The sequence below is a fragment of the Arvicola amphibius genome, chromosome 17 (assembly GCF_903992535.2).
Source record: "Arvicola amphibius chromosome 17, mArvAmp1.2, whole genome shotgun sequence".
Classification (NCBI taxonomy): Eukaryota; Metazoa; Chordata; class Mammalia; order Rodentia; family Cricetidae; genus Arvicola; species Arvicola amphibius.
The window spans coordinates 37,145,167-37,169,747 of record NC_052063.2 but is presented as its reverse complement, the minus strand read 5'-3'; the positions used below and the strand labels follow the sequence as shown (position 1 = coordinate 37,169,747).

The 24,581-nt window shown below is 45.3% G+C and overlaps 1 protein-coding gene across 1 annotated transcript in view; it reads left to right on the top strand.

Moving 5' to 3' along the window:
- The window catches only part of Ppm1h (protein phosphatase, Mg2+/Mn2+ dependent 1H), a 271,738-nt gene that overhangs the window by 80,661 nt on the left and 166,496 nt on the right, over positions 1–24,581 (top strand). Inside the window, exon 2 of the mRNA XM_038314921.2 lies at positions 20,371–20,533. Coding sequence (XP_038170849.1) covers positions 20,371–20,533 — 163 coding nt within the window. The remainder of the gene's footprint in view (positions 1–20,370; positions 20,534–24,581) is intronic.

The window sequence follows — 24,581 nt, the reverse complement described above, 5'->3', positions numbered from 1 at the left end:
CCCCACTTCACAACATCACGTTGGGGTTCAGGTTTTAGTGTATGAGTCTTGGTTAGTGACAGACACACACTCCACAATAATTTATTAACTGAGACAGAACTAGAGTTCTTTTAAGCAACACAGCCCATGTTTAATTTTGCTGTTTTAATTATTTTCAGAGCAAGTAGCCAGTGTAATAGTTGCGTCTAATGACTGCAGCTTAGTTTTTTTTTTTTTTTTCTTTTTAACTATGGCTGGATTTAGAGATTTTTCCTCTGTGCTGAAAGTCACTTATGTGTTTGTTCCTAATGTTTAAATTATCTCATATCAAAACACATACTTTGCCCTTCTGAAATACTCTGTTATCTCTGAGGGTTGTTTTTTGTTTTCTTTCCACCCAGCAAGTGGCCTCTGACTCACTTTCTGTTGTCATAAGGCCCCTTGCTCGTTTCCCGGCCACCCAGCAGTTCAGACCCGAGATAGTCACACAGAAACTACATTATTTAAAACACTGCTTGGCCTATTAGCTCTGGCTTCTTATTGGCTAACTCCTACATATTAATTTAACCCATCTCCATCCATCTCTGTATCGCCACGTGGCTGTGGCTCACCGGATAAAATTCCTGCGTCTGTCTCTGGCGGGGCTACGTGGCTTCTCTCTGACTCCGCCTTCTTTCTTTCAGCATTCAGTTTAGTGTTCCCCACCTACCTCTATTCCCTGCCCAGGCCCAAGACAGTTTCATTAACCAGTAAAAGCAACACATAGACTGAAGGACCTCCCACACCAACTTTGTCCTTTTACGGTGTCCTTCAACCCTGGTTTCACCTGCTGAGAAATGGGTCTCAGAATGCTCCCTGGGGAGGGTCTGCTTCCAGGGGCTTTGCATGGAGCAAGTTGTAAACTCCTTATGATTCAACAGTTGAGTTCATGTGGGAGTTTGTGATTCAAATCTAAAGTTGCGGTGTTGTTCTTATTTTATACTAAACGAATAAATATTATTTTTCTATATTCTTGTAACATATATTCACAAGGTTTTTCTTAACTTGTCTTGTACTAAACAAATCAGGGTTATTTTCCATATCCTGGTAATACATGTTCAGTGTCCTGAAATTTTTGCAGCGAGACAGCAAAATGCTGAGCAAATTTTAAGACTTTTTTTCTGCTTCTTTTCTTTGGCTTTTATCCCGTAGTTGTTTAGAACTTATGTATAACCTGTTTTGTAAGGTTAGCAACTTGATAAGTAGTTACAGTTACTTTTAAAATACACATAGATAGAGAAGTTTAGTTTTTATTTTTTTCCATCCAACCCCTCCCACTTTTATACCCCTGAAGGAGTCTGCTTCCATTAGTTCCAATTTATTATTCAATGTTTTATTTTATGTATTTTTGTCTTGTTTTCTCAACCAAAAGACAACACAATATTGCTTTTTTATTATTTTATTGTATCCTGGAGATAGAATTAATAATATAGAGTTTTAAAACAAAAAAACTTTATGAAATATGTACTAAAATTTGTTCATCACATCTTGAATCTGAACTTCAAATAATAATGTGGAAGTTTAGTAAATCATCAGGAAGTCCTTTCCCAGAAAAACACATACCTTGTGTTTAACAAAGTCTATGTAGCTTAGTGTATGCAGTTAATTAAAAATCTATTACTTGCTCTTTCTCTGTAAAATGCTGCTTTAAGTTCAGATGTTGGGGAGGCCTTTCTGAGCAGCCGCTGCCAGTCCCCGCCCTTCAGATGTGAGCTTTGGTGACTCTTCTGAGTTTTTGCCTTTCTTGTCCTCTTGTCTCTTCTTAGTACCTCACCCACTAGGCTCATGGGATAACAGCAGGCCCCCTGTTCCTTCGGGGTCCACAGGCTGTTTTCTCCTTGCTCCGGAATATTTTAGTAAGTTAGAAAATATGTTTCAAATATAAGATGAGTTTTGTATTATTTTCATTATTTGGTGATGAATTTGTACTTTTTGTTAGTGTTAAGAAGGATATATTGTTGCCAGTATTCAAAACTCTATGCAATTTGGAAATATAATACAATCACAACTACACTTCCTCATGCCCTTTTATGAAGAACAGTTCTCCCTCCTGACTTCCTCTCTGACGCTCTGGCTCTGGTATTAAGATTGTCTCTGCAATTGAGAGCCTGCTAATTATGACAGCCAGGACTCTGGAACAATGAAGTCTATTTTAATCTCTAGATTGAAATGTGGCACGGAGGTAAACAGTTACCTCACTTTGAGTCTGTGGAATTTCCAGTGGCCTCTGAGGCCACTGCTGTTTCTCAGGATTACAGATGTTGACTTGTGCACATTCCACAGCTGGTAAATTCCTAGCCAATGAGCATCTCATTTCTCTGGTAGTAAGCCTCAGTGATCATTTTTCTACATAAACATTTGTTCATAGATTGCAACTTATTATGTAATCTTCAAAACAAACCATGATAACTCAATTGATAAAATTATTCCAGGGATGGAATATTTCAGAACAGCAGCTCCCAGATGTGTTCCCTGCTGGCCTTTTCTGGTTTTTGCTTAAAATTTGGCTACTCTTGATTGTCATCTTTGTCCTAGCTCTTCTCTCTGTTGCTGTGACCAGACACCTGACATAGAATAAGGGAAGAGTGGGTTTATTTGGACTCAGAGTTTAAAGTCTTGGCCCATACCACCTGTTATGGGGAGGTAAGCATAGGGGTGGGCTGTGGTCCACGGTGCTGATCAGGAAGCAGGGAAAGGAGATGCTGTATGCTTGGATCTTCCGTTCTACCTCTTTTGTTCTGTCTTGGCCTCATTCCATGGAGTGGAGCCACCACATTCAGGGTGAGGCTTTTCTCCTTCATTTAACTTGTCTGGAAATACCTACAAAAACATACCCAGAGCCGGGCGGTGGTGGCGCACGCCTTTAATCCCAGCACTCGGGAGGCAGAGGCAGGCGGATCTCTGTGAGTTCGAGGCCAGCCTGGTCTACAAGAGCTAGTTCCAGGACAGGCTCCAAAGCCACAGAGAAACCCTGTCTCGAAAAATCAAAAAAAAAAAAAAAACATACCCAAAAGTATGGCTCCTAGGTGGCTAGTGAGGAATGAAGATTAATGTCACGTTCTTTCACTACTTCACACAGAATTCTGTCTATGGATGTTTAGGCTTCTTGAAAGATTTTACTGTAGTGATGTTTTCTTTGTGTTCTAACAAACAAAGCTTCCTTGAAAATCAGACTGCAGTGCTAAACCACTAGAGGCCTAGGAATGGTAGCACACTCCTTTAATCCCAGGACTCTGAAGACAGACACAGAGAGATCTCTGTTAGTTCAAGGACCCTGGGCTACAAGAGATTATCTGTGTCTAAAAGAGAAACAGAGCTGTCATTAAGGCAATGCCAGCACTTGGGTTCCCATGCCTTTAATCCCAGCACTAGGGAGGTGGACTGGTGGAGACAGGAGTGATATGGCTGGGCAGAGAGAGGAATATAAGGCGGGAGGAGACAGGAGCTCATTGCAGTCTGAGGTTTGGTAGAGACAGGTGCAGTCTGGAGATGCATTCTGAGGACAGGGTCACCCCTTTGGTCTGAGTATTGGTAGAGGTAAAAGAACTCTCTAGTGGCTGGCTGCTCTGTTTCTCTGATCTTCAGCATTAACCCCTGTTTTTTTATTATTAATAAAAATTAAAATTTATCTGACATCTTACTTTTCTTTTTTATTTATAAACTTCATTATTAAAAAGTTCACAAACAAGCAAACAAAAACCATATACCGAAATTAACTAGGTCAAAGTGTGTTGTAAGGAGGAGCGGCGGGCTGCATACCACTACCTGGCTAGCTTAACTCCGAAATAATTACACAGAAACTGTACTCATTTAAACACTGCCTGGCCCATTAGCTGTAGCCTCTTATTGGCTAACTCTCACATCTTGATTAAACCCATTTCTAATAATCTGTATGTTACCACAAGGTCGTGGCTTACTGGGAAAGATTTAGCGTGTCTGCCCTGGCGGCTGGCTCCATGGTGGCTCTCCCTGACCCTGCTTTCTTCCTCCCAGAATTCAGTTCTGTCTACCCCACCTTCCTATGTTCTGACCTATCAAGCCAAGCAGTTTCTTTATTAGTTAACCAATGAAAGCAACACACAGAAGAAAGACACCCCCCCACACACACCAAAAGTGTATACGCATCAGAGAACTTCTATACAGTTAGAATAGCTATTTGAAACAGAAGCTGTGTACCTTCGTGTTGAATTCTACACTTTCACTGTACATTTGCCTACACCAAAACCAAAAAATTCCTGGCACTTAAATCTGGAAGAACAATTAGCTCCGAACTCCCTTTGGAAACTCATGTCCATCACCCGCACCCAGTCCTTCCCCACCCCCCGGTGTCTCACCTTCCTCGTTCTCTTCTCTGCCTGTCGTACAGAACCCACATGTGCACCTGTTCACATATGTGCGCTGATTATTAGACAGTCTCTCCATGTAGGGAGGACATGCAGGCTTTTATTTTTTTCTGATATTTTATAACTTTGCTTAATAGACATTCTAAATCCATCCATTTCCTGGAATTTTTGTGATTGTATTTTTCTTTAGTTATCAATAGCGTTCGTTTTTAAAGTGTTACCAAATTTTTATCCTCCATTCACCCTCTGATCGACAGTTCTTTCCTGTAGTGAACAAAGGAGCATTAAACATTGAATTCTAAGTCCACGGGTGTCTGAATGGCTGTTGTGTATCAATGATAGTCCTTAGTCCAGTAAGATTCAACCCCTGCCTCCATGTGCTGATGGTTTGATATTGGTGGTACAAATGAACATACACTGAGAACTGCGTGTAATTAAATTCTTCAGCATATGATTGACAGCCAGAAAGTAGGGTTTTATTATAGGATATGGGAGTCTTGATAACAGCTAGAATCGAGTTTTTTCTAGATTGTAGTTATCTTTTGTATATTCTGCCTTGTTTTTCTTCTCTGTTGCCATGTGGCTCTCCTTACTCCAATTCTTCCCACTTTCATTTTTATTTACTTATTTTATTTACTTTATTTTAGGTAGGGTCTCTCAGTGTGACTCAAGCTGGCCATGAGCTTGTGAGCTTGTGGTCCCCTGTCTCTGCCTTCTGACTGTTGGAATTGCACGTGTGCACAGCTGTGCACACTTCCTCTGCTATCTCTACTTTTCCTTCACTTTCTGTAGAAAAACACCAATTCAGTTGGTCAAGTGGCCTCCACTAGGCTAATTATTAGTGGCCATGGAACATGCGTGGGCTGGAAGCAAGAGAGAAACAGTGTCTAGAAGAAAGACTCTAGGCACATAAAACCATATCTCTTCCAGGTCTGCACTTTGTTCCTTCTCTTCGTCTAGATATGAGCATAATTTTAGAGCCAACAGAACCAAGTTTGGGGAGATTAATTTACACGACTCATTTCACTGGCAAGCAGCAGAGCTAGAATACCCGTCCATGGCTCTGCTTTATGGGTACACTGTGTTGTTTAAGAACAGTGCTGAAAGAGCATTGTGAACTAGCTGTAAACCACGCACTTACAGTTTGATTTATCTTCCTGTCACTACTAAAGATGTATGGTAATCAACCTATAAAGAGAAAAAGGTGGGCGCTGTGGCCTATACCTTTAGTCTCAGCACTCAGGAGGCAGAGGTGGGTAGAGATCTCTTGGGGATTGAAGCCAGCCTTGTCTATAGAGCAAGTCCCAGGACAGCCAGGGCTATATAGAGAGACTTTGTCCTCCAAAAAAATCTAAGAGTCAGGGAGAGAAGAAGAGATACATTTTGATTGATTATATTGGCTCGTGGTTTTCGAGGTTTCTGTCCATGATCCATTGACTGTTTCTTTGGGCCTTTGGAAGATCAGCACAGCATAGCAGGAGCATGTGATGGGGTAAACTGCTCACCCCACAAGATAGAGACCAGAGCCACGGTCCGACGGTCATCTTTGAGAACATCCTTCCAAAGATCCAGTTCCACCTCCCAACAACACCACTGAGGATCTCAGGCTTTTGTGAATGGACCTTTGGGGCGCAGAGAACAGTCAGAATCCAAACTCTAGTAGGTAGGGCATGCTTGCCAGACAGGAAGATCATGGCACACAGAGCAAAAGTCACATGATGCAGAGTCCTCAGGAGCAGCATGGTGCTGTCCTTAAATCACAGCAATCTGTTATGACCAGAGATAAATAGTGTGGCCCAGCAGGTGTGATTAGGGATAAATAGTGTGGTCCAGCAGGTGTGATTAGGGATAAATAGTGTGATCCAGCAGGTATGATTAGGGATAAATAGTGTGATCCAGCAGGTATGATTAGGGATAAATAGTGTGATCCAGCAGGTGTGATTAGGGATAAATAGTGTGACCAGAGCAGGTAAGGGAAACAAGGACCACAATTAGGAAGATTGTTATGGGGGAAATGATGGAATTTAATTCATATCCTGAAATTGTCAAGAGTCCACTTAATGGAAGTTAGACTGAGAGACACAAGAACATTCCTGGTTGAGAAAGGTCAGTATGATCATCCAAGGAAGACAGCAAGGTGTTGTAAAGCGTCAGTGCCTACGGGGTGTGACAGAGTTCTCATTCCACACCTAGAGTGTGGATGATATAAATCACAACAGTGAAGCAGAACCTGCAGGCTGAGAAAGTAGGTGTGGGCATAAATTGGGTAGCTAGGAATGTAGGAAGATTCCTGGCCCTTTTCGCAAGGAACCTCAGAAGGAAGGCTGTGTTTGAAATGTAAGGGAGCCCTACAAAGAAAAGAGAGCTAGCACAGACTTGAGCGGCTTGCATGCTTCGATGATGCAGATGTTCTGAAGTCATTTGGACCGACAGTCAAGACACCCCTGAGATCCGCACCATAGATGTGAACTTGGCTTCATTGCTTGGCAGTACTCAGTGTTTGGATCCCAAGATAAGCATGGGAGTAAAGACAGTCTCCAAGGGAAAGTTTGTTTAGGGAGAAAAAAAGCAAGCCGAATTCAAAACTCCAGGGAATAATTGCTCGGGAGGCTCTTTTTTTACACCCCCACATAAAGGTCTAGTTGGAGAGAAGTTTGACCCAATCTAATTTCTAATTTCTTGAGACCTGTTGAATGTTAAATATGGCTTACTGGGTACCAGAGAATTCCCTCAATGAAACAAGGAGAATCTGTGTTATTTAGAAAATCATTTTAGCTCTGAAAGCAGTTTAGATTTTGGCCTAAGTATGGGAGAGGTGAAGATGATGTGGGGAGACAGGCTCAACAGTTGGGGAAGAGGCCTTTAGAGGCTTCTTAATTGATGCACAGATGCCCGCAGGTTCTACACAGAGATAAGCCAGCTGCTGCGTAGTTCCAGTGCCATGGATTCCCATAAAGGGAGTTCATTGTTTAGCTGGGTAGCTTTAGATTGATAGTATCAGAAAATGCCTGTCTCTGCCTTCATGGCTCCCTTCGGCCCTGAAACTCCCCTGCCCAGGGCAGCTGTTCTGTGTTTAACTCAGCTGTGCCTCCTGGTTAGGCAGGCGCTTGGCTGTAAGGCAGGCTCCACGGTGGAATGCCTCGGGTCCTGGCCCCTGTAGCCACAGCTCTGTTAGCTTGCTCCCAAGTGCCTGTTCTGCTAGAGGTTCTTGGAATGGAATACAGTTTTTTGGGGGGTAGTTGAGTTGTTTCTCTTGAATTTCAGTTAACTCAGATTTATGAGAGGCCGTGTCTTTAGACTGGCCAAGTACCCCAGACCAAAGCAGACCAATCCCAATGATGTTACCCATGCTAAGTACCTAGGGATCGAACTAAAACATAAAGAAACATGAAAATCCCCAAATAAGAAGTCAGTAGTAGCTAGTTTCAGTTGCACCCAGTCAACCTGAGTATGACATCCTTCAGCTTTTCCCCTCCCAAGGATAGTAACTTCAACCTTTAACCCACCCCCTTTCAGGTTGTTTATTGTATGTTTTTCTTCCCCTTGGGCAAACTATGCCTACAGTCATTCTAATCTTAGCTGGGCACCTTCATAACTTGTGACTCACTTCATAAAAGTCAGTTCAAACAATTTCATCAATTCATGATATTCTGCTTTTTGAGACAACATAAGAAATCCCACTTAAAACATCTTAGGCTTGAGCAACCAGATCAGCCACTCTGGCGCTCATTCACGCTCATGGTGTGGCATGACGAAACTGAGTTCATTTGGTTGTAGGTTTTGATTAACGTTACTTTGCTAGCCCGGGGCCTCAAGGTTTAACATGTCCTGTTCTTTCCCCTTTCCATTGAGGAGACTTGGATTGGCAACCGAGCTTTTCCCTGGGTCTGGGGTCAGATGAGAACCCAACCCAGAGGCCTCTGGGTGTGTCATTAGCGTTCTGACCTCAACAGAACAAGTTTTCTCCGGCACATTTGTGAAAATGCAGGGGTGAAGATTTCCCCCGAGGCACGCTACTTCTCGATCTCACGTTTTTTTAGACAACAGGATGCGAAGACGGAAGTCCTGAGAAGGAAAATGGGTACTGCTCTTCCAGTACATTTTGCGGTGGTCTTGTTGTTGATTTTGATTGTGTCTGGAGCAGAGAGTCCCAGTGAGGCGTCACAAGCCTCCTCCAGCTCCCTGTGTTCCACTGGCTGCTGCGAAGCCCATCTCAAGAGCGTCGTCCGTGTTAGCATCTTCGTCCGTGTTAGCATCGTTGTCCATGTTAGCGTCGTCCGTGTTAGCGTAGTCCGTGTTAGCGTCGTCGTCCGTGTTGCATCGTCGTCCGTGTTGGCGTCGTCCAATGTTAGCATCTTCGTCCGTGTTAGCATCGTTGTCCATGTTAGCGTCGTCCGTGTTAGCGTAGTCCGTGTTAGCGTCATCCGTGTTAGCGTCGTCGTCCGTGTTAGCGTCGTCCGTGTTAGCGTCGAAATATATCAATTTAAAATAATCTCAGTTGCCGTGAGAAGATGCCAGGATGGCTCGTCTGACTCTTGCCTCTGAATTACTTTGCATATAACACTGACGCACTGAGTGAACATAATGGTATTGTTCTCGTGTCTAGAGTTGTAAGCTTTAGCCGAGCCGTGCAATGGGAAACGCTTTTAAGTAGCTGCTTCTCAGCAGTCAGCCAGCTGCTTGCCTCGAAGAAAGCACTGGTGTTTCTTCTCTGTCTTACTGGTGAGGAGCTGAGGCGATTGGGAACATAAAGGAACTTGCTGAAGGTCACCTAGCTGTCGAGTGGCTGGCCTGGGACTCGAGCCCAGAGAGACTGTCTCCACTATCAAAAAAAAATTTTAAAAAATCACAAATCTCCATTAAAGCCTGACTGCCCGCTGGATGCTTCTGTTTTATTCTGTGTTTGGTTGGCATGGTTTCCACACATGCGCATACATGCCTACCCATGAAGCATGTTCAGCGCAGAGCATGAAATCAGAGGTCAACTTCTGGTGTCCTTTTTTAGGAAACATTTCTTTTTAAGATAAAATCTCTCAGAGTCGGATGGTGGTGCTGCACATCTTTAATCCCAGAGTTTAGGAGGCAGAGGCAGGTGAATCTCTGAGTTCGAGGCCAGCCAAGACTACAAAGTGAGTTTCAAACAGCCAGAGCTACACAGAGAAACCCTCTAAAATCTCTCCCAGGCCTAGATCTCAGTGGTTAGGCAAGACTTGCTAGCCAGCAATCCCCAGAGATTCCTACCTTCTTCCTCCCTCTCCCCTCATTCCCACCTCCACCTCCCCGGTCCTGGAATTAGAAGTGCCTGGCATCCAAGCTTGGCTCCTAAAGTTTACCTGACAAGCACTTTACCCATTGAGCTATCTCCCTAGCTCGTTAAAGTTATTTTCTTAAACAAGAATTAAGAAATTCAAGCCATAACACCTTGAATACATTTGATCTTATCTGACCCTGGGAAGCTAAGCAGGATCAGGCCTGGTTAATTGTTGGATGGGAGACTTTTCTCAAATCCAAATAATGCTACATGGCACTGCCTCTCTCTGTTTGTGTAATATTTATGAGGAATATAGCAGAATTCTATATAGACAGATACTTTCTTTATTCAGCAACAAGGCTAGCAACACACAAGATATTTTCAGGGTTGTATTGTGGGAGTTTTGAAGAATATGCCGATAAAAAATATGGTAAGGATATAGGGAAAGACAATTCTTTACCCTTTGCTGGTGCGGTGTGAACTAACTATACAGCCATGGTGGAAATCAGCATGAAGGTTCCTCACAGATTAAAAATAGAACAAGCGTATGAGCTAGCTGTCGAGCACTGTCGAGCATACATCGTACCATACACACACACACACACACACACACACATGCATGCACGCACACATACACACGCGCACACACACGCGCGCGCATGCACACACACCCTCACAGATTAAAAATAGAACAAGCGTATGAGCTAGCTGTTGAGCACTGTCGAGCATACATCGTACCATACACACACACACACACACACACACACGCATGCACGCACACATATACACGTACACACACGCGCACGCACACGCACGCACACAAGAGCTGGCCCATTCACGTTTATTGTAGCATTTTTCACAGTAACAGAAAGATGGACTCCGCCCTGATATCTGTCCTTGGGTGAGTGGATGATGAAAACCTTGTCAATATGCACAGTGGAATTTTCCTCTGCTCTGAAGAACAATGGAATGATGAAGTTTGCGAGAAAACGGACGGGTCTGGAAAGCGTGTCAACTGAAGTGGCGCAGACCATGTTCTCACGTGATGTTCACGCGTGCGCAGAAAGTGTGGGTGGGACTATGGACTAGGACATGAGCAGGGGAAAGAGGTGCTGAGGGAAGAGAGGAAGGCAGTAGGATGCTTGTGGCGTGTAAACAGGAGGCTGCGGGGGTGCGAGGCTGCAGCGGGGCAGGTTGGTGAAGAGGGTGAAGGGGTGTCAGCAGAAGCAATTAGAAGAGTTGCTCAAACACGCTCTCACGGCTGGCTCTGTATGAGGTTCTGTGGTCTAGCGCTTGCCCCAGTGCTTCGCCCCGGGACCCAAACCTAGTGTGTGTTTAAAATGAAAAAGGAAAATGCAAAACAAGCGGAGAAAACACTGTAGTGACTGTTATAATATCAACATGAACTTCAGAGTAACACATAATACCAGCGACAGAAATGTCAAAAATGAAGCCCAATGCTTTGCACGATACGTTTTAGAATATTTTTTTTAAAGCATTATGTATTTGTGGGCTCGGGGGATGTAGCAGTTGTCTGATGCGTGGCTAACCTTGAGTTTAGTCCCAGAGAGTGGGAGAGGGCGGGGAAGAGGGGTGTGTTCGATTTTGTCATTCAGCACAAACCTAGACGTGCCTGAGAAAACCAGAATCCCAGCTGAAGATGGCCTCCCTCAGCACTGGCCTATGGACTTACCTGTGGAACATTGTCTTTATTGCTAACTGATATAGGAGGGCCCAGCCCACCAGCCTACCAGCCCACTGGGGGTGGTGCCATCCTAGGCAGGTGGCAGAAGTCAGCGTTCTTCAGGGTCTCCACGTCAACTCCAGCCTCCAGGTTTCTGCCTTGAGTTACTACAGGCGTGTCCCTAGATACAGGCTGTAAAGTATCAGTGGAAACAAACCCTCCTGTCCCCAGGTCGCTTTTGGTCTGTGTTTTATTACTGCGGCGGAGAAGCAAACTAGAAGAGAGTGTATGCCTTGATGTCTGCTGAGATTACAGTGTCTTTATCTTTTGGTTTCGTATTTTATTAGTTGCCAAGTTCAATCTGTTTTTAAAAGTCGTTTCTCTCACAAAGGGAGATCTTTCTTTAAGAACATACTACATTACCTTATTTTTTAAATCCCCAGTGGACGAGAACAGCTGTCTATGAGTAACATTGTACTTAGAGATGTCGCTTGTGTTTTGACTCGGAAACCTCAGATCTTTCTGGAGAGGCCCTGTGGCGCTTCCATCTCTGAGCTGCTCTAGCATTTGACCAAGCATGAACTTCCCCCTTTAAATACAGAAGCGGAGACACTGATGATGTTACTACCTTGCAGTAAGGATAACTGAGAGGAAACACCTAAGGCAACTTTGTAATAGTTATTTTTGCCAAGCTAAAGTTTTTTTTTTTTTCTTTTTTCTTTTTTTTTGGTTTTTCAAGACAGGGTTTCTCAGCAGCTTTTTTTAGAGCCTTTCCTGGAACTATCTCTTGTAGACCAGGCTGGCCTCGAACTCACAGAGATCCGCCTGCCTCTGCCTCCCGAGTGCTGGGATTAAAGGCGTGCGCCACCACCGCCCGGCTTGCTAAGCTAAAGTTTATATCTGAACAGCCAAGTGAGGAAAATGCCAGGCTAAGTCTGCGTGAGGCCTGCACACATCAGCGTGTCTTCTGATTTTCAGTGTGGGGTTTTTTTTTAGTCCTTTAATTATACTGATAAACATAATAGAAACCAAAAGTCTCTTCAAAATCACTGTAGCAAAGTCCCTCCCCCTCGTGTAAGCAGTGACATCAGGGTGCGTGCCAACGCCCTGGGTGCCCAACCCCCTTCTCACCACCTGTATTTTAGTCCAGTTCTGTGACATAGTTGGTGTTCAACTGTTTCTGGTCCACAAACAACAGTTTCAGAGAAAACAGAGACTATGACCTAACAGTTAAGTTCAGGAGTAACGCACACTTTCTGTGAAAAGCCCCCCCGAAGTAAATTACTTGGATCTGTTGGGAAGTTAGAGTTTGTTCTCACAAGTACCCTACCATAATGCAAAAGACTGCCACAGACCATGGGCCAGTAAACAGTGTGGATGTGTTCCCATGAAGTGTTACTTGTGCACATAAAATTGGAATTTCATCTGCTTTGAGCATATCCTGCTTTTTTTTTCCTCTTCAGACTATAAAATAAAGAAATAAGTAAACCCATTCTCGGCTTGTAAACCACACAAAAACTGATCCACATTGGCCCACAGGCAATAGCACTGACCCAGCCCCAGCTAAGCTGAACTTGGCTAACACTGCCTTTGGTATCTCTACTATCTTAGAACATTTTGTCTGCTGACCTAAAGCTACTTTTATTATCTCATCTTGCAGAACTTTGCACCCCTAAACCTCATTTCACACCTTCCTCTCTCCTTTCCTGATCTCAGCGCTCTGTTAGGTTGGCTAATCTCCGCTGTCAAGTAGACACTGGGAAAGAGGGCCCCTCAGCTGAATAGTTGCCTTCTCAGACCATGGATTGATCTATGGACTTGTCTAGCGGCGCATTTTTTTAATTGCTAAGTGATGTAGGAGGGTCCAGCCCAGAGAGTGTTATCATCCCTAGGTTGGGCCTGACTGTGTAAGAACAGAGGCTGATGACAAACCTGAGAGCAAGCCACCAAACAGCCTCCCCGCCATGGTTCCTACCTCGGCTCCTGCTTAAGTTTCTGCACTGGCTTCAGTCGGTGGTGAACTGTCACGGGGAAATGTAAGCTGAAATAAACTCTTTCCTCCCTGGGTTGGTTTTGGTCAGCATTTTCTTTTTAATCAGAGCAACAAAAAGCAAACTGGAACACCTGTCTATTTTGCCGTCTTAGAACCTGGGATTCATGCTCTTGTTCCCCTCCCATCCATGGGTCCATGTCTGCCAGACTGTCCAGGACTTCACATGCCACCTCTGAACACCTCCTCTTCCTCCACCCAGAGCCAGTGCTGGGCTCATGACCTCTGTGTCACTTGTACGTAGAGATCTTCCCCAGTGCTTTTGCCTCCGTTGCCATCCTTCCTCATCTAACATGAGGCTTCTAGAACGCTTTCAGAACCCCTGTTAGCGTAACGAGCCTTTGTTTAAGCGATCTTCATTTCCTCCCAGGGGACTCTGTGGGGTAAAGTCCCTGGAGAATTGCATGTTTTCGTTCTGAGATAATCTTCCTCACCAAGCCTATGGTTACAGCCTATGGTTAGCTCCTGCCCAGGCTACCTATTAGAAACTGCATCTCATGCTCCGTTGTCTCAGACTGCTCCTGTGCGTGGGACACTTTCGTGAGCTTTTCTCTCAGGGTGGGTTCCTTCTTCACATTCAGTAAAGCTGAATTCATAAGCCACCTCATCAGTGACCTTTTCCATAGCTCTGTTATCATTTATTCGTCTCTGTGTCCTTGGAACTTTAATGATGGACGCCTCAGCTCTAGAGTCAGTCTGAGAGAAATTGCAGTGTTTCTACAAAGGTTCAGTAGGCTGTGTGTGTGTGTGTGTGTGTGTGTGTGTGTGTGTGTGTGTCAAATCATGTGTTGGAACCTTTCCCCTGTGCGACGCTGTTGGAAGTGGGGCCATCCTGGAAGTCACTAGGGGCTGAAGACGGAGCTCCTGTGAGCGGAATTAATAGTCTAATAAAAACAGATATCATCTGTCCCTTCTGCCATGTAACCTAGCAAGAATACTGTCACTATGAGCCAGGAAGACAGTCCTCGATAGACCCAGGGTATGTTATCTCCTATCTTTCCTGCCTCCAGAGCAGTGAGAAATGCATTTCTGTTTCTTTGGGTTGCGAGGTTTTGCTACAGCTGTGATACTATAGGCAACCGTGGCTCCCTGACGGCCGATGCTATGTACTAATCCATCCCGGTTTGGTTTTCTTCCTCCTCGTTGAGAGGACCTCCCTACATTCCCAGGCTGGCTTATAATTTACAGTCCTGTGTGGCTTCCAGAGTGCTTGGATTACAGGCGTATGCACCACTACACTCAGATCTGTGTCTACATGTGGGGGGGAGGAGCAGAAGGCAACCTTAAGTGTCATTGTCAGGTACCATCACCTGACTTTTAGAGACAAAACCTTTCACTGGCCCTCAGTTTGCCAAGTAGGCTACCCTGACCGACCTCACACTCACAGAGATCCGCCTGCCCCTCCTGGGATTAAAGGTGTGCACCACCACGCCCGGCTATACCTCCTTTTTAAATATGGGTTTAAGAGCTAAAATTCCTGTTCTTATACCTACAAGGCAAACACTTTCTCAGCTAAGCTACCACCTAGCCCTGCAGTAAATACTTGCAATTATTTCAATCACAGGGTGTTCATGTCTAATCATTTTCCTATGTTCATATAGTCACCGCTGTGATATCAGGGTCAATTTAACTAGCAAAGGTCTGTAATAAACTAGCAAGGACTTGTCCAATCTCATGGGGACAACCTTCTCTCAGGGTTGGCTAACCGTTGTTACATAGTGTGAACGTATGCAGGCAGATGCATTGATTTTCAAGAGAAGCTGGAATATGAACATTTTAATGTAAATATCTCAAATTTTAAATATAGACTACAGCTTTTTTAAGAACTCCACTTTGTGTGTGTGTGTGTGTGTGTGTGTGTGTGTGTGTGTGTGTGTGTGTGTGTGTTTAATTCTAGCCCATCCATAGGGTGGACATTGGCTTTGAGACCTGTGATTGTCCACAGCCCTCATAACCACAGCCAGAGTCTGTGCTGAAAGGTAAAGTGTGGGTCACTGAAGAAGGCTCCACCAAAGCGTGTGTGTGGCTGCCTTCACCACACTGTCTCCTCCCTAAGTGGTACTTAACCTCCGAAGTACAGAAGCCTGTCTGTCATCCAGGAAATCTGTTTCATACTGCCCTGCTTCCTTCTCGCGGCATGTGGCTACTGTTAGCTGGAGTGATGGAGTGAGCTTCTGTTCCCTCCCCTGCTCTCGAGTGGCTGTCCGGGGGGGTGGGGGGGGGGACACTGCCAGTCCTGATGGGAGTCCCTCCCACTGACCGTCTTCAGTCTTGCTAAGGGCTGTTATCAAAGGACCTGTCAGGTGTCTGGTCAAAGCGAAACTACTCAGGGACAGGAGTTTATCATCTCCCTGGGAGCTCAGGATTAAGGATTAAGTTGTCTTCCTGCTGTGGCCTTTCTGGGTGGTCAGTTCCCCACTTCAGAGAGCCTGACCGAACATGGACAGCGAGGATACCCAGAGAAGAGAATTTCGTAATAGGCAGCTATATTTGATCTCTCATAAATGATTCATTTCCCCCGGCCGGCAGTTTTCAGTCTGCCTCTCAGTTATAATGAATCGGCAGGTATATCTCACTCCACCTAGCGTCCTGCAAAAATCCCTCTTCCCTAGCGGGCGTAATTCCTGCCGTGTTCTCACTCCAGGCCACACCTTTAGTTTAAAGCACCCGGCCTTTATGCTGACTTTAAAAACAGAATCAAACTCCGCAGCTCTTGCGTTGCTCTTTCAGGTGTTAGGAAAAATGGTTGTACACTTTATGTATTGAACAGACGGGAATTCTCCTTCATCCTCTTTTTTCCCCTTTCTTTCTGAATTTGAATTCTAACTTAAAACTTATCACAGTTCTTCTGATAAATAAAATCCTCTTGTCCGACACATGCCTTGGCCACTCACGGTGTTATTCATGAGGTGCAGGTGAGGTGTGGGGTATGAGCAGTCACGGCACACGCTCTGCCACACATTGACTCTGAGAGGTGGGGGCAGCAGTCGCCTCACAGAGCTGGCCTGAAGATGGGAAGAGTTGATTACTCCCTGCAAAGTGCTGACAGCTCTCTGGCACACAGACAGACCTCAACAGACAACGCCATTCTCTTCCCCAGGAAGAGAGCAGCAGAGGTGGTTTCTCCCTGGCTCCTGTGCTCATCCAATAGTACCTGCTCTGTGCCCTTTTCTCAGCAGAGAGCCCACGCTCATAACAACCACAATTTATGGCAGCCAGATTGGTTCCAGAGAAAATGTTTGCCTTCTTTGTAGGAGATTGGAAGACAGCTTCACTGGGAATATGATAGTCTACTGCCCACCCGCACATGTTCAAAATAGGCAGATTGTGTAGGCCCCAAGGGAGTGAGACTTTATTTAGGAGCAGAAGACAAGGGCAGGCTAACTGTCCATGTATTTGTATGCTTTCGGTGAGAAGAAGCGGCTGCACCCCAGCTTAGGAAATTAAGATTTTTCTCCATTAACTTTTAGACTTGCATCGGGTCGCAACCTGTGGGTCGCGACTCCTTAGAGGGGGGTCAGGTATGCTGTGTATCACACATTTACATTATGATTCCTAACAGTAGCAAAGTTACAGTTATGAAGTAGCAATGAAATAACGTTATGGTTGGGCGTCAGCACAACACGAGGGAACTATGTTACAGGGTCACAGCTTTAGGAAGGCTGACGTATAGGAATCTAGTTCGCTTTTCATGTGACAGGTAACACATTTGCCTTTGAAGAAGAAAATACAGCATTTAAGTTGGTAGACAATGAACTTTTTAGGATCAAAGTAAATGGAAGAGACTCAAATCTTTCTACTAAACATGTGAGAGATATTGACGGTGACATTCTGGGAACTAGAAGATGGGGAGGGGGGCAGGAAGTGGAGATCAGTGAGAACATGTGACCCTGGAATCAATTTCCAACGATGCCAGCGAGGAGGGCAGCCAGAGAGATGACTCAACACTTACGGAGCACTTGTTGATCTTCGAGAGGACCCAGGTTCGATTCCTGGCACACATGGTGGGTCATAGCCTGGTTCCATGGGATCTGATGCCCACTTCTGGCCTCTTCATGCGCCTGGTACGTTTAACATACATATAGGCAAAACACACACGAAAAAAAAAAAGGTGGTCGTTTGTGCTTTAATCTCTTAAAGAAAGAAAAGGGGGTTTTTTGGTCAGTCCTTTATCAGCTGGGCAGTGCTGAAATGTCTCACCAGGACGGTAGGTATTACAGTCTTCCCACCAGACTGACATTTCTGACGTCTTAGCATTTTGCCGGGTTATTCACGAACTGATTCAACGTGAAATGGCAGAGTAAGGTCACTGCTAATTGCTCGTTCTCAGCTCTCCAGCTCTGGTGAGTCAGTGCGGTGCAGACCTCCGAAGCGCGTGCCACCAGGAATAGATGCACAATAGGAAAATAACAGCCTGAGCGCCGAGGCCAAGGAAAGAGCTCGGGGCTCGCAAGTGTGTTCACAGCTCTGCTGTTTTTAGCTGTGTGATCTCGTATTGGTCTTAGTCATCCAGGGTCTTTGGGTTTCTCACATATAACGCAAGGCTTGGGGACCTCTTGGCAAAACCAGCTCAGCTTCAGAATTTATGACCCATAAAGGAAGACAGGAGGCTGCATTTTAAGGGGATGGTGATTTCTGAATTCATGATTTAAGTAATTATGTGCTTTTATGGACTCCTGGAAGCCAGCAGAGGCTGGTGAGTCAGCCTTCCGGGGAGCTATTGAAGCTCTGTGGTGCTTTTGCTGTTGTTACTTTACAGCAAAGCAGCAGAAGACTACAGCACATGGTTAGGCGCTAATGTGGGATTACACCAAGTTCTGGAAACGGAAACTGAGACCTTGCACTCAAGGTGCTCTGAGGGACTGGACTTGTGGCTTGTTTCCCCAAGGTTAGATCAGAAGCATGAGTCTGGTGGACCAGTTCTGTCCTGAGGTGCGGTCCTACCTAGTGAGATAACAGGGAGCAAGCATGGGCATCTCCTGGCTGGGAGGTCTGAGCCGCCTGTGCCTCCTCCTTCCCTTGGGTCTTACTCAGACTCTTCTGTGGTTAGAGAAGCAGAGTGGAAGCTGCCCTTGCTCTCAGTACTAGAGCAGCGCTGGTCTACTCTGTGTTTCCCTACACCCAGCTTGCTTGTCACAGACTGCCTGACGTCCTCATGGTGCACAGGGAAAGAGCCGAGATGGGGGTCTTTATCCCTTTGTGGCCTTCACTGTGGCACTTGGAGTCAGTTACTGACTCTGGCAGTCAGTGTGGCATTGTTAATCATCACCTTGTTGGTAACCCCACCATGTGCATCCAAAAATGTCCCTTCCTTAGAGGAGAGAAAGTGAGGGTAAGACACCCCCTCTCTCCCAAGCACTCCACACCAGGTATAATGAAAAGCAAGGGCCCCTTGATCTCAGAGAGGCCAGCAGGAATGCTCACTTCCTTATTAGCCCCTAGAAGGTGATATTTAAATGTTTTAAGCAAAATTCAACTTGAAAATTTTTTTAATTTAAAAAGAAAGTCTAAAAAGCTACAATACACGAAATGAATAAAAGCAGATTCTGCTCGCAAAAGCAGCTGAAATGAAGATGTGTGTGACGTCAGTAGGAACAGGGAGGCCGTTCTGATGAATACAAAACCTTGATCTAGAGATCATGGCAGGAGATGGGCTTGGCCTTTGTCTTAGAGCATGCGGAGGTAACCACAATGGTACTGTTCTTTTCTCTTTCAAGCCGGATCATCAGGCTTGCCAGCAAATGGTTTTGCCCACTGAGCCATTGAGCCAACCCAAAGTAGTAATTTTTTTTAATCAAATGATACTTGTCTACTTAGAAAAAGATAAAAAGCTCATCATGATAAAGGTACCCATTTCTTATTCCATGAATGTGTGGGAACGAACTTTTTGTGAGGCAACACTGTAGTTCATTAAGAAAGAGAGCTCTGCACAGTTAGAAATAAATAGTATGGCGTGTGCCAGGCTTATATAGGCAAACAAAGAACAGGATTTCATCTCCTAGGGGAAGTGCAGCTCAAAAGAGAGTCCCAGGGAAGGAACTCTTTAATTATTGCGTATTTTAAAAAGTATGAAAATGTGTGAGACCCCTCCATGTAGTCCCTGGGTTTGGCAGAAGATTGCCTCAAATCCCCTGCCTGAGACCATACAACAATCAGACCTCAATCTGCTCTGTGTGTGTGTGTGTGTGTGTGTGTGTGTGTGTGCGCGCGCGCGCGCGTGCGTGCATGTGTACAAGTGTGTGCACAATCAAGGGGAGCTCTTTTTCAGGAAATCTAGTTTAACCACCATCAGTATGATGGAGGTGCTGACAGAGAATTGAGTCTGGACTTGGGCAAAGGTACATGAATGGTGGAGCATGTTTTCCTAAAACATTCAGTTTCTTCCGACTTCATAGAAACTCATCCAAAGCACTGCATGCACTCTGCAGAACTTTCTGCTGGGTCTTCACTGTCCGAGTCAAAGTGCAAGAGCAGTAATCATCATTCTGTAGGAGGGAGGCGGAGCTAAGGACACTCTGACAGTACACCTTTGATCCCATCACTGTCTCATGTGCAAAAGTGAGGGGGGGGGGGCGGCTAGTGAGGAATGGATTTCTCTTCCCTTGGACTTTACTATGTGCCGTAAATGGCAGCCGTGCTTTTCAATAAGATCAATAGTGACTCTGCTCTTTATCACTCAGGAAAATGGAACAGAATTTCCCGAGCGACTCTGTCTGTCTATGTTGTAATTGTCAAAGTGTTTAGGCTTCTGATTAACCTGAAGTAGTGGTTGCTTCATGTGTTGCAAGGGTGAGCTGCAATCAGAACAACCTTTAGCGAGTGTGTTCGCAGGTGCTAATGCGATTCCATCCTCAGCAGCTCAGTTTATTCAAGACATAAAATATGGAGACCATGGCCCCACTGCATCAAGTAGTTTGGTGCCAGCTGCGATATCCCCTTGGCTGGCTTCAGATAGAGGCTGCGCACTTGGCTTCCCAGAAACTACTGTCTCATCTACGTTTTCTGGCTTCTTCTTCTTCTTCAGGGTTATCAATGCTGGGAAGAGCACGCACAATGAGGACCAGGCCAGCTGTGAGGTGCTCACTGTGAAGAAGAAAGTTGGGACCGTGACTTCCACCCCAAACAGAAACTCCAAGAGAAGGTCGTCCCTTCCCAACGGGGAAGGGTTGCAGTTAAAGGAGAACTCTGTAAGCACGGTCCCTGCCTTGTCTTTGGTTATCACGTCCTCTAGCCCCCACTGTAAATATGCCTGGGCTTCGTCCCGCTGAGAACGGACGTAGGAAAAGCTAGTCAGGGGCAGGACGCGTTCCGTGCTGAAGGTAACACGGGTTAGGTGAGCTGGCATTTGAATTTTTAACAAGGTAAACACACCACTAGCCCCAGTTTGTTATAGGAGTCAATATATATAATCTCTGGTGGTTTCAAAGAAGCCAACTTTTTGTGGAGGAAGTTACCTAAATGTCTTGTAAGGGGTAGAAGAAACTCTAGTTCTTAGCTTAGAGCCCAGCTATGACTCTGAACGTCTTCCCCTTCCCTATCTGTTATACTTGGCCAGTTGGAGCCTGTTCCTAGCAGTCTTCCAAGTTAATTTTTGTTTCAGTTGGACGAAGGCCCTTGCAGCCTGGCAGACCAAATGCCCTCCTGCTGACAAGCCCCAGGGTCCATCCCCTCTCTTCAGTGTCTGAAGAACAAAGCAGACATCCCCTCAGCAATATCTACAGAAGCCCTTGGTGAAGGATGGGGGCAGAGGGTTCATCCCTGTGGATCAGCAGATTGTTCAGTCCTGTGGAGAAGTGGCCTGGGGAAAAATCAGGGCACATTAAATGAGACGGCCCAAATGTGATTTTTTCGTTTTAGGAATCTTTAGCAGATTTTTTTATATAAAATATGCAGAATTTTAAATGAACTAGGGGTTTCTTCTTAGCCTAGAAAATAGTGTCTTGTTTCATTTCGGCTCAGAGAATAGTAAAAGGGTTGAGATCAGTTTAGAGTCAGAAGCACAGTGACCTGTGGGTTCTTCAAAACATGTTTCAGCTGAAGAAAATATGGAATGAGGCCTTTCCCGAAGAACCCAAGTTGGAGAGGACAGAATGATAGCGGGTACATGTGTGAGCTCTGCAACAAGGTGGCTCGGCCATCTAAGGCTCACTAGCTCATTAATGTTGAGGTACTTGCTTATTTGAAAGTCTTCGTTTTTTATTTCTTTATAAATTTATTTTGTAACTGCCAAATGGTAGAAGAAAACTGGTCAGGATTGTGAAATCTAATGCTGGTCTGTAGAAAAAAAATTTGAGCTCGTCATCGATGAAGAAATTCTTAATATAGGGCTAGAGAGATGGGCCAGTTGTTAAGAACACCAGCTCACAATTGTCCATCACTCTATAAGGGGGTCATCACATCCCTTGGAGCTGGAGTTACAGGTGTATATAAGTCATGTGATGTGGATGCTGGAGTCTGAATTCCAGCCTCCTGATAAAGATTATGTCTCCAGCCCCATGGTACTGTATTTCTGTGTGCTTATTGGTCGGATACACACACACACACACACACAAACACACAGAGGTACATGTATATATTACATATATACACAGAATATATACATACACACATATATACACTATACACACTATATATATATACATATATATATATATTCATCAGAGATATCTATTTGAATCCCTTACACATTGTTTTAATTGTCTATTCTGTTTTGCTATTGTTTGGTGGGGCTGTTCTCTAAAGCCTGCAAACCATACCATCAATCACTGAGCCCTTGCTGTGTTCCAAGAATGAGATGTTGGGGATTCGTCAGGAGGCATAATGACGAAAATCCTTACCCATGAGGCATTTACATTTGCCGAAAGAAGCAGTTAACTGTAGAGTGTAGCCTGGCATGGTGGCATGTGCCTTTAAACCCAGCATTTGAAAGGCAGAGGCAGGTGCAGTTCTCTGTGTTTCAGGCCAGCCTGTTCTACATAAGTTCCAGGACAGCCAGGGCTATACAGAGAAACCGTGTCTCCAAAAATAAAAACAAAACAAACAGTAGAGTGAGCCAGGTAATGAAGGCCGCTGAGAACAAGGTGGAATTGGAAGCTGTCAGGTGGAAGACAACAGGGTGGCTGTGGAAGACGTCACTGAGAAGGTGTGATTTGGGTAAAGACATGTTGGAAGAGGAACATGTTAGCATTGTGGGCCATTGCGGAGACCTGGATGTAAGAGTGGGCCCTGAGTCCTCATGAATGAGAAGCAGAGACATAGAAGGGCTTTGTCATGAGAGAGTGCTGCAGAGTCAGGCAGGACCATGAGGTCGCCTTTGGGTCTTTGGCTTGTATGCTGACTGCAGACGACACTAGATGCTGGATACAATGATTGTAAAAGGTCAGTGTTCCCCCCCCCCCATTTCGAAAACACCCCTTAAGAGTCAAACTTGCATATGATAGCACTTGAGGGAGCAGGTGAGAATGTAAGGCCTAAGCTGAGCACGGTTGGAAACTGTAGATAATGATAATATATTATACGCTTTAAAAAAAAAAGCTGGAAGGAAGAATAGCAATGGTATAGGACCTATAGCCAAAAGCCATCAGTGGGAGACAAATGAGGCAGCCTCTGCCTGTTCCCCTGTGTTTCCCTCACTTCAGCCCGCAGACATATTGATCCCTGAGTCGGTGAGCTAAGCCCTGGGGTAAGATGAGCTCAGTACAGCTCTCCTGCTGGAGCTGGAGGAGAGACAGTCGCTAAACTGAGATGGGGTGACGGACGAGGCCAGCGCTACGAAGATAAGACACCCAGATGACGCAGATTGGCCACTGGAGGTTTGACAGACCGGCTTCCTAGAGAAAGTGACATTTGAACTGTGGTCTTGAAAATCGACGTGGCTGGGTGATGGTGGCACACGCCTGAAATCTCAGCACTCAGGAGGCTCTCTGAGTTTGAGGCCAACCTGGTCAACAGAGCAACTTCCAGGACAGAGAAACCCTGTCTGGAAAAACAAGCAACAAAACAAAGAAAAGTAAACAGGAGGGAGTAGAACTTGGTGACAGATTATATGCCTGTCATGCACATATCATGCCTGTCAGAACTGGATTCCATCCCAGTAAAATAAAAAGAAGTAGAAAATAAAAGAGAAAAAAATAAGTAGTTTAGCAAGCAAAGAAGTATTAGAAAGGTGTGATTAAAACAGCAATTCTCCATCTGTGGGTCGTGACCCCTTTGAGAGTTGAGTGACCCTTTCACAGGGGTTGCGTATCAGATATCCTATATATCATATATTTATGTTATGATTAATAACAGCAAAATTGCAGTTATAAAGTAGCAACAAACATAATTTTTGGCTGGGGGTCAGCACAACATGAAGAACTGTCTTAACGGTCACAGCATCAGGAGGGGTGAGGACCACTGGATTCGAGGAAGGTGCATATGTTGAGACAGGTTACAAGTGCGCCCCTGAGCCAGGGCACATGCACTTTGGAATGGAACATACACGAAATGATGGTGATGGTGAGTCGTTAGGGCCTAAGCCTGGGCCCTCGCAGCCTTAACAAGTTAGGCTCAGCCGATTCAAAGGACAAGGTGGAAAAATAGAAGCATGTTTGTTCAGTGCGAGCACATTGGGAAGGAAAAAAAGAGGTCCGGGGACTGACTAGTCCTGTTCAGTGCAACCACATTGGGAAGGAAGAGGTCCGGGGACTGACCAGTCCTGTTCAGTGCGAGCACATTGGGAAGGAAGAGGTCCGGGGACTGACTAGTCCTGTTCAGTGCGACCACATTGGGAAGGAAGAGGTCCGGGGACTGACTAGTCCTGTTCAGTGCGACCACATTGGGAAGGAAGAGGTCCGGGGACTGACTAGTCCTGTTCAGTGTGACCACATTGGGAAGGAAGAGGTCCGGGGACTGACTAGTCCTGTTCAGTGTGACCATTTGGGGAAGGAAGAGGTCTGGGGACTAGTCCCCCACAGCCTCTCCTTTCAGCTCATCTTCAGTATCCTGACATGAAGTTTTGGTTAAACAGAGGGTAATGAGTATGCATAACTAAGCAGTCCTGGGCAAACCATGGTCCTGTCCATCATTAGCCATCATTGTCTCGGCCTCTGTGTCCCCTGTAAGGCGGTCTGACGTGTTGTAGCACTGTGTGAAATCTTTTCCTCAGAGACAGGCTTCCCCTTTGACTGGCGCGGGGTTTCAGCTTTTCCCTTCTGCCAGCGTGCGACTCCTGGGGAAATTCATATTCCTTTTGGT